Source organism: Gracilinanus agilis, chromosome 3 (genome assembly GCF_016433145.1).
Source record: "Gracilinanus agilis isolate LMUSP501 chromosome 3, AgileGrace, whole genome shotgun sequence".
In the NCBI taxonomy this organism is placed as follows: Eukaryota; Metazoa; Chordata; class Mammalia; order Didelphimorphia; family Didelphidae; genus Gracilinanus; species Gracilinanus agilis.
In genome coordinates, this window is record NC_058132.1 from 55,862,692 (window position 1) to 55,876,187 (window position 13,496).

Sequence of the window (13,496 nt, forward strand, 5' to 3'; positions counted from 1 at the left end):
TTTCTTTCTTTCTTTCTTTCTTTCTTTCTTTCTTTCTTTCTTTCTTTCTTTCTTTCTTTCTTTCTTTCTTTCTTTCTTTCTTTCTTCCTTTCTTTCTCCCATCCTTCCTTTTTTCTCTTTTTTCAATCTTTACCTTCTTTCTTTAGTATCAATTTTAAGACAGAAAAACAGCAAGGGCTAGGCAAATGGGGTTAAATGAATGACCCTGGGTCACAAAGCTAAGATGTGTCTGAGGCCATAGTTGAACCCAGGTCATCCCCATTCCAGGCCAGGCTCTCTATTCACTGTGCTATCTACCTGCCTCTTCCAATTTCTTTTTTGTCTCTTTGGACCTAGATGTGTATTTCTGGGTCAAAGGATATGCATAATTTAATGACTTTGGGGGTCCAGCTCCAAAGAGTTTTCTAGAATGGCTGGACTGGTATCCCAGTTCTACCTACAGTGCATTCATGTACCGACTTTTTCATAGTCCCCTCTAGTATTGGTTGTTTTTCTTTTTGCCAACTTTATCAATTTGAGGAATGCTTCAGTTGCCTTAATCTGCATTTCTCTAATTGTTAGTGATTTAGAGCATCTTTTTATATCTATTGATAGCTTGGATTTCTTCCAATGAAAACTGCCTGTTCACATCCTTTGACCATTTATCAAATAGAGAAGGGCACTGTGCCCTATGTGAGGTCATGCTCTCCATTAGCCACACTCCCATGACTGCCCAAAGAGAATTCACTCCTTTTCAGGAACCTATTTTAACTCAGTAGAGCTTAAACGAGAAAGATGACCCACCATCCAGGGGGTTCAAAGAAAGTCCACCAACAGCAAGGACAGTTTTGTCAGCAAACCAGTTCAAGTACCTTGGGCTTTGAACTTTCAGTTGCTTAAAGAGTGAAAGTAAATTCCTATAAGATTCCCTCCACGTCTTAGAGCTGAAAGAGACCTTGAGAGATAGTCCAGTTCTTGATCTGGGAAGAGTTTACAAAAGAACTAGAAAGTATGTTTACCTCCTGAATGATGTTAAAGAGCTTATAGAGTCCTTAGAACACAGAATGTCAGATCTGGGAGGATTATTAGAACACAGAATGTCAGATCTGGGAGAGACCTTTGAACACAGAATGTCAGAGCTGGGAGAGACCTTAGAACAGAGAATGTCAGAGCTGGGAGAGATCNAGAGCTGGGAGAGACCTTAGAACAGAGAATGTCAGAGCTGGGAGAGATCTTAGAACAGAGACTGTCAGAGCTGGGAGGGATCTTAGAACAGAGAATGTCAGAGCTGGGAGAGACTTTAGAACAGAGAATGTCAGAGCTGGGAGAGACCTTTGAAGAGAGACTGTCAGAGCTGGGAGAGACCTTGGAACAGAGAATGTCAGAGCTGGGGGAGATCTTAGAACACAGAATGTCAGAGCTGGGAGAGAGCTTAGAACAGAGAATGTCAGAGCTTGGAGAGAGCTTAGAACAGGGAATGTCAGAGCTGGGAGAGACCTTAGAACAGGGAATGTCAGAGCTGGAGGAACCATAGAATCCAGAATGTCAGAGCTGAAAGGGATCTTAGAACAGAGAATGTCAGCATTAAAAGGGAACTTATTGATGATTTTACAGATTAGGAAAACTGTGTCCTAAGAGGTATAGTGATTTATGAAAGACCTCACAGGTTATAAGAGGTGGAGATGGGATTTAGTCCCAGGTCTTTGGACCTCAATTCTAGACCCTTTCAGGTAGTTTACTCAAGAGTGTTAATAATGAGTGGAGAACTTCACATCCATATAACTTTTTCATAACTGACCACATAACTAATTAATCCACACATCAACCACAGGCAAGTCACTCTTGTGACTCAGTTTCTTCAGTTATAAAATGGGGACAACGATATTTGTGCCACTTGCCTCATAGGGTGTTTTCAGGATCAAATGAGAATATATAAGAGAAGCTCCTTGTAGCTAAAATTCCGAGCTTTCAACTTTCACAATCACATCACCTCCCCCACCCCAGGTCTGTTTCTCATTTGTAAAATAAGAAGGTTGAAGAGTTCTAAGATCACCCTTCTAGAAAATGTTATCTGGTCCCATCCCCTGGCATCATACCCTTGGCTGACAAGTTGAAAATTGAGTACCCATATCACTAGGGCAGAAAGGGCTATAAAAATGCCCAGAATCTGACAGAACTTTGCTCTGCCACTAGGGGGAAGCAGGAACTTGGGCAAATTAATGTTAATTCTTAATGTTCCTTATTTTAAAAAATGATATACTTCTGATGATCTGCTGTATTAGTATTTCTAACCAAAGTCTTGGAATGTCAGAGATAGAAAGAATCCTAGAACCCAGAGCTGGGAGACAGTTTAGAACCCAGAATGTCAGAGTTGTGAGGAACCTTAGAACCCAGAATGTCAGAAATGAGAAGAACCTTAGAACAGAGAATATCAGAGCTGGGAGAGACCTTAGAACCCAGAATGGCAGAGCTGGGAGGAACCTTAGAACCCAGAATGTCAGAGCTGGGAGGGATCTTGACAGAATAACAGGGTTGGGGGGGGGGATCCTTAGAACAGAGAATGTCAGAGCTGGGAGAGACCTTAGAACAGAGAATGTCAGAGCTGGGAGAGATCTTAGAACAGAGAATGTCAGAGCTGGGAGAGATCTTAGAACAGAGACTGTCAGAGCTGGGAGGGATCTTAGAACAGAGAATGTCAGAGCTGGGAGAGACCTTAGAATAGAGAATGTCAGGGCTGGGAGAGCTCTTAGAATATAGGATATTGGAGTTGGAAGAAATTTTTGAGCTTAGAATGTCAGAGCTATATGAGACATAGAATATTAGAGCTAGACAGGATAATATGGTATAGAGGTATCGGATACTAGATTTGCAATCAGAGAACATGGATTCACAACTACTTACTATCTGGGGGATGTTGGGGAGTCACAACCTCTGTGGCCTTCAGTTTCTTCAACTATAAAAATAGAAGCTACAGAAGACTTTAGACCTTTAGACCTCTGGTGGAGATAATCTGAGGCATTTCTGATTTGATAAATATTTATTAAGGGCCTACGATATACATGACCCCATACTAGATGCTAGGGATACAAAGACCAAAGAATTCCTCCCTTCGAGGAGCTTACTTCTTTTTTCCAGCTTTAAATCCTATGACCTTGGAACACAGAGGGACCTCTGAGGTGCTCTAGTCCCGTCCCCTCAGTTGATAGTTGGAAGTATCTCTGAGAGGAAAAGGCCCCTGCCCAAGGCGCACATAGGATTCATGACAAAGCCAGGAGCAGAATTTAGTTCTCCTATTCCTTAGGCCATTGTTCATGCTAGATCCTAAGATGCCCCTTGAAGATCACAAAATTACACAGGGCAGGAGCCAGACAGGACCTTGGAAGTCACTACCTGAATTCAACCAATACCTAAATAATAATTTCTCCTAATAATAGATCAAAGTCACAATACTTCATAGTATGCAAAACACTTTGCATATAATATTATTTCATTTGAGCTTCTCAACAACCCTAAGAGGTAGGTACAATTATTCTCCCCATTTTACAGATGAAGAAATTTGAGACTCGGTTACATTAAATGATGCAGCCAGTTAACAAATATTTAAGTGCCTATTTATTATGTGCCAGACACTGAGTTTACAAAGAAATAATTCCTGCCTTCAAGGGGAAGTTTCCATTCTAAAATGGGAAGGAAACATGTAAATGATTAGGTACATATAAGATAAACACAGAGTGGATGATGAGAGGAAGGCGCTAGCTGATGAGGGGACTAGGAAAGGCTTCCCCCAGAAGGTATGATTTGAGCTGACTCTTGAAGTAAACTAAGAGGAGGAGGTGAGGGGGTTAAGCATTCTAGCACCAGGAAAAGGCATGGAGATGGGAGATGAAGCTGGCCAGAGTAGCTGGATCACAGAGCTTGTGAAAGGGAAGTAAAGTGTGCATTTCTCTAATTATTAGTTATTTAGAGCATCTCTTTATATCTATCGATAGGCTGGATTTCTTCCTCTGAAAACTGCCTGGTCACATCCTTCAAATTGATAAAGTTGGCCAAAAAAAATAGGAAATGTAGATGACAAACAGTTTATGTTTGGCAACTGGGAGCCCCTGGAGTGGTGACTTGTTCAGAGCTGGAGTGTGGAAAAATCACCCAGAGAGGGGAGACAAGAGGTGAGGAGACACAGGAGGAGGTGATTGAAACATCCCAGGAAAGAGGTCATTCAATAATTCATTTCACACAACATTTATTAAGCATCTACTATGTGCCAGGCACCATGCCAAGTGCCGGGGGTATAAAAAGAGGCAAAAGATGGTCCCTTTCCTCCAGGAGCCTTCAGTCTAATAGTGGAGGTTGTTGTCATTCAGCGGTTTTCAGTTGTGTCTGACTCTTCATGATTCCATTTGGGGTTTTCTTGGCAAAGATCCTGGAGTGGCTGGCCATTTCTTTCTCCAGCTCATTTTACAGATGGGGGAAATGAGGCAAACAGGGCAAAAGGACTTGCCCAGAGTCATACAGCTAATGTCTGAGGTCAGATTTGAACTCATGAAGATGAGTCTACCTGACTCTAGGTCCAGAGTTCTATGCACTGTGGTGCCATCTTGGTGCTTTCCTGATACATCCTTTCCCTTAAATTTAATGTCCTTTTCAAAGTAAAGGCATTTAATAAATGATATAATAACAAAACTAGTAATAAACTATTCTCCTCCCCATTCAACTCCTCAACCCTTCCAATCTGGGGGAAATATTCATGAAGATATGCCATCAGTGCACATTTAAAGGAATAAAAGAAATGTGTGGTGGGGCAAACACCTAGAGAACAAATAGGCAGCTAGATGGTGCTGATTGTGCATGGAGTGCCAGTCTTGGAATCCAGAAAGACCTGAATTCAGATCCAGCCTCAGACATTTACTATCTGTGTGACCCTGGAAAAGTCACTTCACTTCTAGAGGCCTGCCTCAGTTTCCCCTACTGTATAAAGAGAATAATAAAAGCACTACCTCCCAGAGTTATTGTTGGGATCAAATGAGATAACTTGTCTGTAAAGTGTCTAGCTCAGTGCCTGGCATATATATGGTAGACACTTAATAAATGTTTGTTCCTTCTCTTCCTTCTCCTTTGACTATAGTGCTACCTATCTCTTACTTAGGGGAAGAGAGAGTTTTGAAACACTTTCTGCTAAAATTCCAAAGAAAAAACAGATAGGCGGTACAGGGGAGAGAGAAACGTCCCAGGAACAGGAGGTCCTGGGTTCAAATTTGGCTTCAGACATTTCCTACTGGGATGACCATTGGCAAGTCACTTAACCCTGAATGCTTAGTCCTTAGAGTTGTTACTAGAACAGAAAGTAAGAGTTTAAAAATAAAATAAAGTAAAATTCCAGAGGCTTTTGTTAAACACATCTTTTAGAAAAGCAGATGCCCATAGCCATAGAATTGCATCCGCCAGAGTGGAGAAAAACCAAACAAACTTCAGCTGCTACCTCTTTCCCTCTTTTACACAGATTGCCTGTCCCACCGTTTCCACAGGGACTTGTTCTGGAACCCAGGAGTCCAACACCTTGGGACACAGAGCTGGGTCATCCTAGCTGGTTAATGCTGCCCAAATGACAGCCCCTGGGAGCAGAATCAGAACTTAAAGAAGCCCAGATTCTACAATGGGAAGCCTGATGGGCACCCCTCCCCCCCAGCCCCAAACATAGAGAAGGAGTTTCTTACAAGGCAAGTTTCTGTGGTTTTGAGCTAATCCTAAATATCTGCTCCTAAAAATTCAGCCAAAATGATCCAGGACAATTCCGAGGGACTTAGAGAAAGAACACTGTCCATATCCAGAGAAAGAACTGTGGGAGCAGAAACACAGAAGAAAAGCAACTGCTTGAACACATGGGTTGATGAGGATATGATTGGGGATGTAGATACTAAACCAGTGATTCCCAAAGTGGGCGCCACTGCCCCCTGGTGGGTGCTGCAGTGATCCAGGGAGTGGTGATGGCCACAGGTGCATTTATCTTTCCTATTAATTGCTATTAAAGTTTTAAAAAAATTAATTTCCAGGGGGCTAATTAATATTTTTTCTGGAAAGGGGGCAGTAGGCCAGAAAAGTTTGGGAACCACTGCTCTAAATGATCACCCCAGTGCAAATATCAATAAAATGGAAATAGGTCTTGATCAATGACACATGTAAAACCCGGCTTAATTGCATGTTGGCTACGGGAGGGGAGGAGGAGGAGGAGGGGAGAGAAAGAATATGATTCATGTAATCATGGAAAAATATTCTTAACTAAAAAAAAAGATAAAAATTCAGCAAAGCTCCCTTGTCACGGATCTCATCTTCTCAACAAAGCAGGAAGTTTCTCCTGACCAGTTAAATGCTACCCTTCTTCTCGTTATAGTCCTAAAAGTGCCCTGGGAAGTTTCGGGGAACAGGTTCTACAGGGTGTCATTTCCAATGAGCCAGGCCCTGGGGTCAAAAAAGGAGGAAGGGTTGCCCATGTTCATTGTCAAAGATCTTAAAAAGCACAGCTATGGAAGCAGGATGCCGGCCCCCCAGAAAGGGAGCACAATATGGCATTAGGGGAGCCCAGAATTCTGCTTGCAAGGCTGACATTACCTTCCTGGCTTTCAGCTTCCTCAAGGGGCAAAGTCATTTCTAGTTCTGACAAACTATGATCAAAAGATACATCTAGCTCTGACATTCTGAGTTCTAAGGCCCTTTTCTTGCTCTGACACTGTGTTCTCAGGGCTCTTCTAGCTTTGATATTCTGGGTTCTAAGGGACTTTCCAGCTCTGACATTTCGTGTTCTAAGGTCTTTTCAAGCTTTGACATTCTAGGTTCTAAGAGCCCTTCTTCTACCTTTGACATTCTGTATTCTAAGGCCCTTTTCCAGCTCTGACATTGTGTTCTAAGGGCTCTTCTAGTTTTGATATTCTGTGTTCTAAGACCCCTTTCCAGACTCTGATATTCTGGGTTCTAAAGTCCTTTCAAGCTTTCACATTCTAGGTTCTAAGAGCCCTTCCAGCTTTGGCATTCTGTGTTCTTAGGCCCTTTTCCAGCTCTGACATTCTGGGTTCTAAGACTCTTTCCAGCTCTGACATTCTGGGAGCTAGGACACTTCTAGCCTTGATATTCTGGGTTCTAAGGCCCTTTCAGCTCTGACATTTTGGGTTCTAAGGGCTCTCCCAAGTCTAACATTTTCTGTACTAAGGGCTCTTCTAGCTCTGACATTCTGTGTGTTAAGGTTTCTTCTAGCTCTGACATTGTGTTCCAAGGGCCCTTCCAGACCTAATATCTGTTCGAGAGGCCCTCCTAGGTCTGACACTTTCTGTTCTAAAGACCATTCCAGCTCTGATATTCTGTTCTACTTATTCTACTAAGTTTTGACATTCTTTGTTGTAAGGGTCCTGCCAGCTCCAACATTCTATATTTTAACAAGGTCCCTTCCACCTCTCATATCTTCTGTTCTAAGGCTTCTTCTAGCTCTCACTTTTAATATTTTAGGACCCCTTTCAGCTGTGACGTTCTATGTTTCTTCCTGTCAATGATTACCTGGCTAAAATGTGTTTCCTTTGCAGCAATTAATGATCTCAAGCTCTGAATCTTTAACTCCTCATTATTACAGGGAGGTGACTGAGGGCCATCAGATTAATCTGTAACACTTCACAGATGTTACCAAAATTGAATACTCTTTAGATATGAAAGAATATGATGACTTGCACTCGGAGACATATATAGGATACTTGATTATTCTTGAAGAGGAAGCCTCTGGGCCTGTAATACATTTAATGTGTCCTTCTCTTCAATCGTGATGGCCACACTAAGGCTACTGGGAGTACACATGGAAACACAAAGTGGGGAAGGCCCCTGTTATAGTGTAGCGGAGAAAGCACTCCCCTTGGAGTCAGAGGATCTGGATTCGAATGACAGCCTTGACACTAGTTCTATTTTAGACAAGTCACTTCTCTGACCTCAGATTACCCATCAGCTCTCTGAGGGCAAGGATTATTTCAGGTTTGTTTTTTTTTTTGGTATTTATTTTATTTTGTATCACTAATGCCTATCATGGTACCTGGCACATAGGCTCATAGATTCAGAGCTAGATCATCTTATCCAACCCCTTAAATTTACAGATGAGGAAACTGAGGCCCAGGGAGGTTTAGGCAACTAGTCCAAAATTGTTCCTTCTTTACATTGTACTCAAGTGATTGTTGTTCATCCTTTGTTTTCTAAGAGGACCAATGACATCATGGAGGGATGTCCTGACTTGTGCATGAATTGGATTTAAGTGAGGCAGAGTTGCACAAAGCCTTCAGTCTCACTCTCTCTTCCAGAGTCATTGAAGTTCAGTGGCAGGACAAAAGTCAAGACTCCAGGTGATGACCATGCCTACTTTTACATGCAGAAGGTCCTAGGATCAAGCCCCAGTGGAACCAACCCAAGTGATAACAAAGGTGTAAATCAGAGCTTACTGATCACAGATTATCTGAATTGTACCAGTCTACCAGGCTCCCGGTGGTTTCTGTCCCTCCTTCAGGCTCTGAGTGGTGGCATTGTTCTTCACTTCCCACGCTGGGAAATCAGTGGGACTAAAGGATAACTAGATTATACTTTCACCAGAAGTATGCGATATTAGACCACGTGGCAAATGGGTACAGTAAGAACATTTTCTTACTAGATCCCCTTCCTTGTTATTGACTTTGTCGCTTATCTTAATTAAATGATTGGAGAAATAACACAATGTTATTGAAATGATCATGACTCTTCATCTTAAACTTCCCACGAAGGGAAATAAAATGGATTTTTTTTGGGGGGAGTGATATTTTGGGTCTTTTATTCCCATTTTTGTACCCAATTTATACCCAATTTGTACCCAATTCAGAAGTTGTTATTGTTTGGGCATTTTCAATTGTGTCTGACTCTTCATGACCCCATTTGGGGTTTTCTTGGCAAAGATACTAGAATGGTTTGCCATTTCCTTCTCTGGCTCATTTTAAAGAAGAGGAAACTGAGGCAAACAGGATTAGATGATTTTCCCTGAGTCACACAGTCAGGAAGTATCTGAGGTCATTCATATTTGAACTCAGGTCTTCATGACTCCAGACTTGGCTGGTGCTCTACCTACTGTGCCACCCAGTTGTTCCTATCACTTCACGTTACCTCTCTAAGCAGTGAGAATACAAAATAAAAATCAAACATTTCCTGTCCTCAAGAAGCTTATGTTCTACTAATCAGATCAAGGAAAAAGATCTTAAATAAAAGGACATGATTTTAATCCCTTCATTTGAAAGATGAAATAACACCCAAGGTTCTAAACAAGGAATATATTGCCCAAGCTGACACCATACTACCTCTAGGTAAAGTCAATTACCAAATGGAATAAAGAACCTGATCTAGACCCCAGAATTAGAAATAAAAATAGCCAAAGAGGCAGATAACAGTCATTCTGGATCATGTGTTTTCTTTTATAATGTAAGTTCATTGAGGGCAGGGACTGTCTTACTTCTATATTTATAACCCCAGCACCCAAGACAGTACCTGGCACACAGTAGACACTCAGGAAATGCTTATCGATTAGACTAAAAACAGTTGGAGAAGAGGGGAGAAAAATAGATTTGAATGGAAGCTTAGAGGTCCTAGAAGTTCTATTTCAGGAAAAGAATTTCTCTTCAGAATCTCCGGGCTGTTGACAATCCAGTCCATATAGAAATATCTCCAGTGACTAGTGGTTCATTTCCTTGTAAGGAAATATGTCTCACTATTAAAGATATAAAATTAAGAAAAACCCAAGCCTCTAATTCTAAATCGTATGAGTATTGACTAAAATTGAGAGGGTGCCCTATTTTTTAAAATAAGACTTAGAAAATCAGACTTACCATTCCTGAGAGAGAAGGCCAGAAGATCCTAGGAAACAAAAGGATTTATACAAAATCAGTGATTAAAATCCTATTATGATTTAACCCTGCTTGGAAGGGACTTTAGAAATCCCCTCATCCATCCCTTTTATTTAACAGATGGGGAAACTGAGGCCCAGAGAAGTGAAGGGATTACCCAAGTTGGCTGCCATTTGTTTGGGCAAACATCAATTTGAGCTATCGGTCTCTTATCCTCATTGTATTGCCCTGTCTTTGAGTGCCTGCCCATTTCACAGATAAGGAGAAAGCTCAAAGAGTTTAGATAACTTGCTCAGGGGTATTTAACACATTGACAAAGATGTCCTTAAGTCTAGTCCATTCATTTCCCTTTAGGAGGAGGGATGAATATGAGGAAAAAAATGATAGTGCATAGAATGCCAGAGCTGGGAGAGTCCTTTAAACACAGAATGTGACAGCTAGGAGAGCCTTAAAACACAGAATGTCAGAGCTGGGAGGTACTAGAGGTATGTTTTTAGAAAGTAAAGAGTCTGTACCAGTCCTAGTCCTTAAAACCCATTTCCAGTCTTGCTTTGAAAAAATTCCCTTTTCCATTTGACTGCCCCCTGCCCAAGGAGGTCTGGATACCTGAGTAATCACCAGTGGATCATTTTTCAAGACTGGATCCTTCAATAAAATTTCTGCAAATGTCTCTTCTTCTTCTCCTCCCAGGCCACTGGCAAAGGCCACGATGGATGGGAGGACAGTTTCTGGTAACTCCAGCCATTTCACTAGGCCTTCCACATATTCTATTCGGAAGGAGCTGAAAGAAACAATTATTTCAGACACAAAGACTTCTGCTTTCTCCTATCCTAATTCCAACTCCTGATTATCCAACCTTGGAAAGAACTGAGATAAATGAAATTCACGGATAATTTTAAAATATCATTTTAGTAAAAACTTTACTAAAGGACTAACAAATCACAAACTTAATGATGATAACCTACCAACAACAATAACCATAGCTAACATTTATATAGGTCTTCAAGGATTGCAAAGTGCTTTACAAACATGACCTCATTTGATGCTCACAATATTTCCAAGGGGTAGGTGCTATTATTATCTCCATTTTCAACTGAGGCAGATTGTGGTTAAATGATTTGTCAAGGATTATATAGCTAGGAAGAATATGAGGTCAGATTTGAACCCAAGATCTCCTCTCTCTGGGGCTGCCTTTCAATGCACTGAACTACCTAGCTGCCTCAAAAGCTTACAAGATCTCTATAAGATAGGTGTGAAAAGATTTTATTCCTTTCACAGATGAGGAAACTGAGGCACAGAGATCATATAACTTGCCCATAGTTATATAGAATCAAAGAATCTAAGAGCTATAAAAAAACTCACAAGCTACCAAGTTCAATTTACATTCAACCAAGATTCTTCTCTTTAGCAACTCCAACATGTGGTGATCCAGAATCCAGCCAAATATTTCCAGGAAGGAGAACCCACCACCTCCTGAGGCAACCCCCTTCACTCATGGAAAGATCTTATATCAGCTGCCTGGAAAGATCTTATATAACATTAATCTCAAATCTGCCATTCATTGCTCATAATTTTCCCTTCAAGAGCCAAGGAGAACAAGTCCAAATCTCTCCTACACATGACAGCCTTTCAACCATTTTAAGACTACCTTCTTGCCCAATTCAAGTCTTTTCTTCTCATACTTGATGCTCCCAGGACTTGATTCTTGAATGCTGTGGTCTTCAGGCATCTCATCATCTTGGTTACCTCCCTCCAGCCCACCTATGTCCTTCCAAAAAAAAAATGGCATCCAGAACTGCTTCTAGCAACTCCAGCTATTCCACTAGGCCAACGGTCGGCAACCTTTTTGGCCGTGAGAGCTATAAATGCCTGCGGAAGGAGAAGGATGGAGGCAGAAGGCGCTGGAATATGGGGTAGGGGCTGAAGGGCCCCCTGGGGCACATCCTGGGGCTCTGCCTGGACTGGCCAGTTGGGAGGTGGAGCCAGATATGGCTCGAAAGCTATACGTTGCCGACCCCTGCACTAGGCCTTTCACAAATTCCATCTAAGATGATATTAAACTAATAATGACTACTATTTGGGTCAAAGTTGGGATTTGAATAGGTTTCTGATTATATGTTGGACTCTGTTCTGCGCACCCAACATACAAATTATCTACAATTTTTTGCCCACCCCCCAAAATTAAAGAAAAAATGTAGCTAGCATACACAAATCAATAGGTCACAAGGACCTAGGCATGAGTCCATTTCTGCTGTTGGGACTAGCCTGAGATATCAGATTAGAAGGCTCAGTTTGACTTGTCATCATACTCAAAGCTCAGTGTCATTAATTATACAGTGAATTCATGCAGCCCATAATAGAGACTTCAAATCATATATTTTTCACTAGTGAAAAACTCAAATACTCCAAGAAAAGTGAATTTCTAAGATTGTTTCCAGCTCTGATGGTCTATATCCTAAAAGCAAAGAGGATTAGCATCAAATCTGGAGAGGCACCTTAGAATGGTGAATCAGGTAAAGAAGGCTGTTGGAAAAAAAGGTGAGTTTAAAAGGATATCTGATCCTTTGCTATACAGTACATTTCTTATTAAGGAGATAAAGTGTCCTTACTAGCATCCAAACAACTATGCCTTCCAAAATATTCAGTCAATAAAGCACCAAAACTATTCTTAAAAAATCAGTCGATATGCCTCTTGCCATATTGTTACTTAAGTAACTAGTTAGTCAGGGTAGTTAGGTATGATGACAGATCAGTTGGGAGAGGATCTTCATGTGGGAAAGGGAGAACCTAATGAAATACCATAGTCTCTATATTAGGAAATTTTCTTTCTAATTCTTGACCTGGGCACATCATAGAGATGATTTACACATTGAATAATGAAATTGGAATGAATGATCTCTGACATTCTTTGTTCTAAGGTCCTTCCTAGTTCTGACATTCTATATTTTAAGGCTCCTCTCAGTTCGGACATTCTGTGCTAAGGTCCCTCCCAGCTCTGACATTCTCACTTCTAAGGTCTAGCTTTGACCTTCTATTTTTTTTAAGGGTTCTCCCAACTTTGACATTATGTGTTGTAAGGCCTCTTTCACCTCTGACATTCTATATTCTGAGGTCCTGCCTAGCATTCAAATTCTAGGATTCTATGATTCTAAGTCAAAACAGTCACCTTTGTTCTGGTTCTGGAAATAACCAAGCCAGAGACATCCCACAAAGAGCAGTATAGGCAAAACGGCTTGCTTCTTCTAGCTCCTTTCCTGTGGGTGGAGGTAGATCTGCTTCTCTGGCTGGCTCAGGGAATCCCCTGGTTTCTTCGCTGTCCCCCTCTGGGGTTGCCATCACCACACCTGTAGTAAACGAAAATCAGTAGAGTACATGTTACCAAAGGGCAAAGAAAACACTTTGTATTGAGGTTCCTTGAACTTAGAAGTGCCCGAGGCATAGGGCCTGGATTCCTGTTCTTACTACATGGCCTTGAACACTTTTATCATGATTTCTCTTTAACTGTTTACATTACCCAGAAATATGTGGGTGAAAAAGAAATGAAAAAGGGATCTGAGACCTTGGAGAGATATATATATATATATAAACATAAACAGAAAGTAAGGGTTTAAAAAAAGACCATAAAGTATATATATA

At 41.2% G+C, this 13,496-nt stretch overlaps 1 protein-coding gene across 1 annotated transcript in view; it reads right to left on the reverse strand.

Annotated features, from left to right (window-relative positions):
* Positions 1-13,199, reverse strand: part of TMCO4 (transmembrane and coiled-coil domains 4) — a 103,070-nt gene extending 89,871 nt beyond the window's left edge. The window contains exons 1-3 of the mRNA XM_044668705.1: positions 13,027-13,199; positions 10,467-10,641; positions 9,843-9,870 (exon numbers count right to left, since the gene is read on the reverse strand). Of these exons, the coding sequence (XP_044524640.1) occupies positions 9,843-9,870; positions 10,467-10,641; positions 13,027-13,196 (373 nt within the window). The 5' untranslated portion in view covers positions 13,197-13,199. The remainder of the gene's footprint in view (positions 1-9,842; positions 9,871-10,466; positions 10,642-13,026) is intronic.
* Between the last annotated feature and the right edge of the window lie 297 nt (positions 13,200-13,496).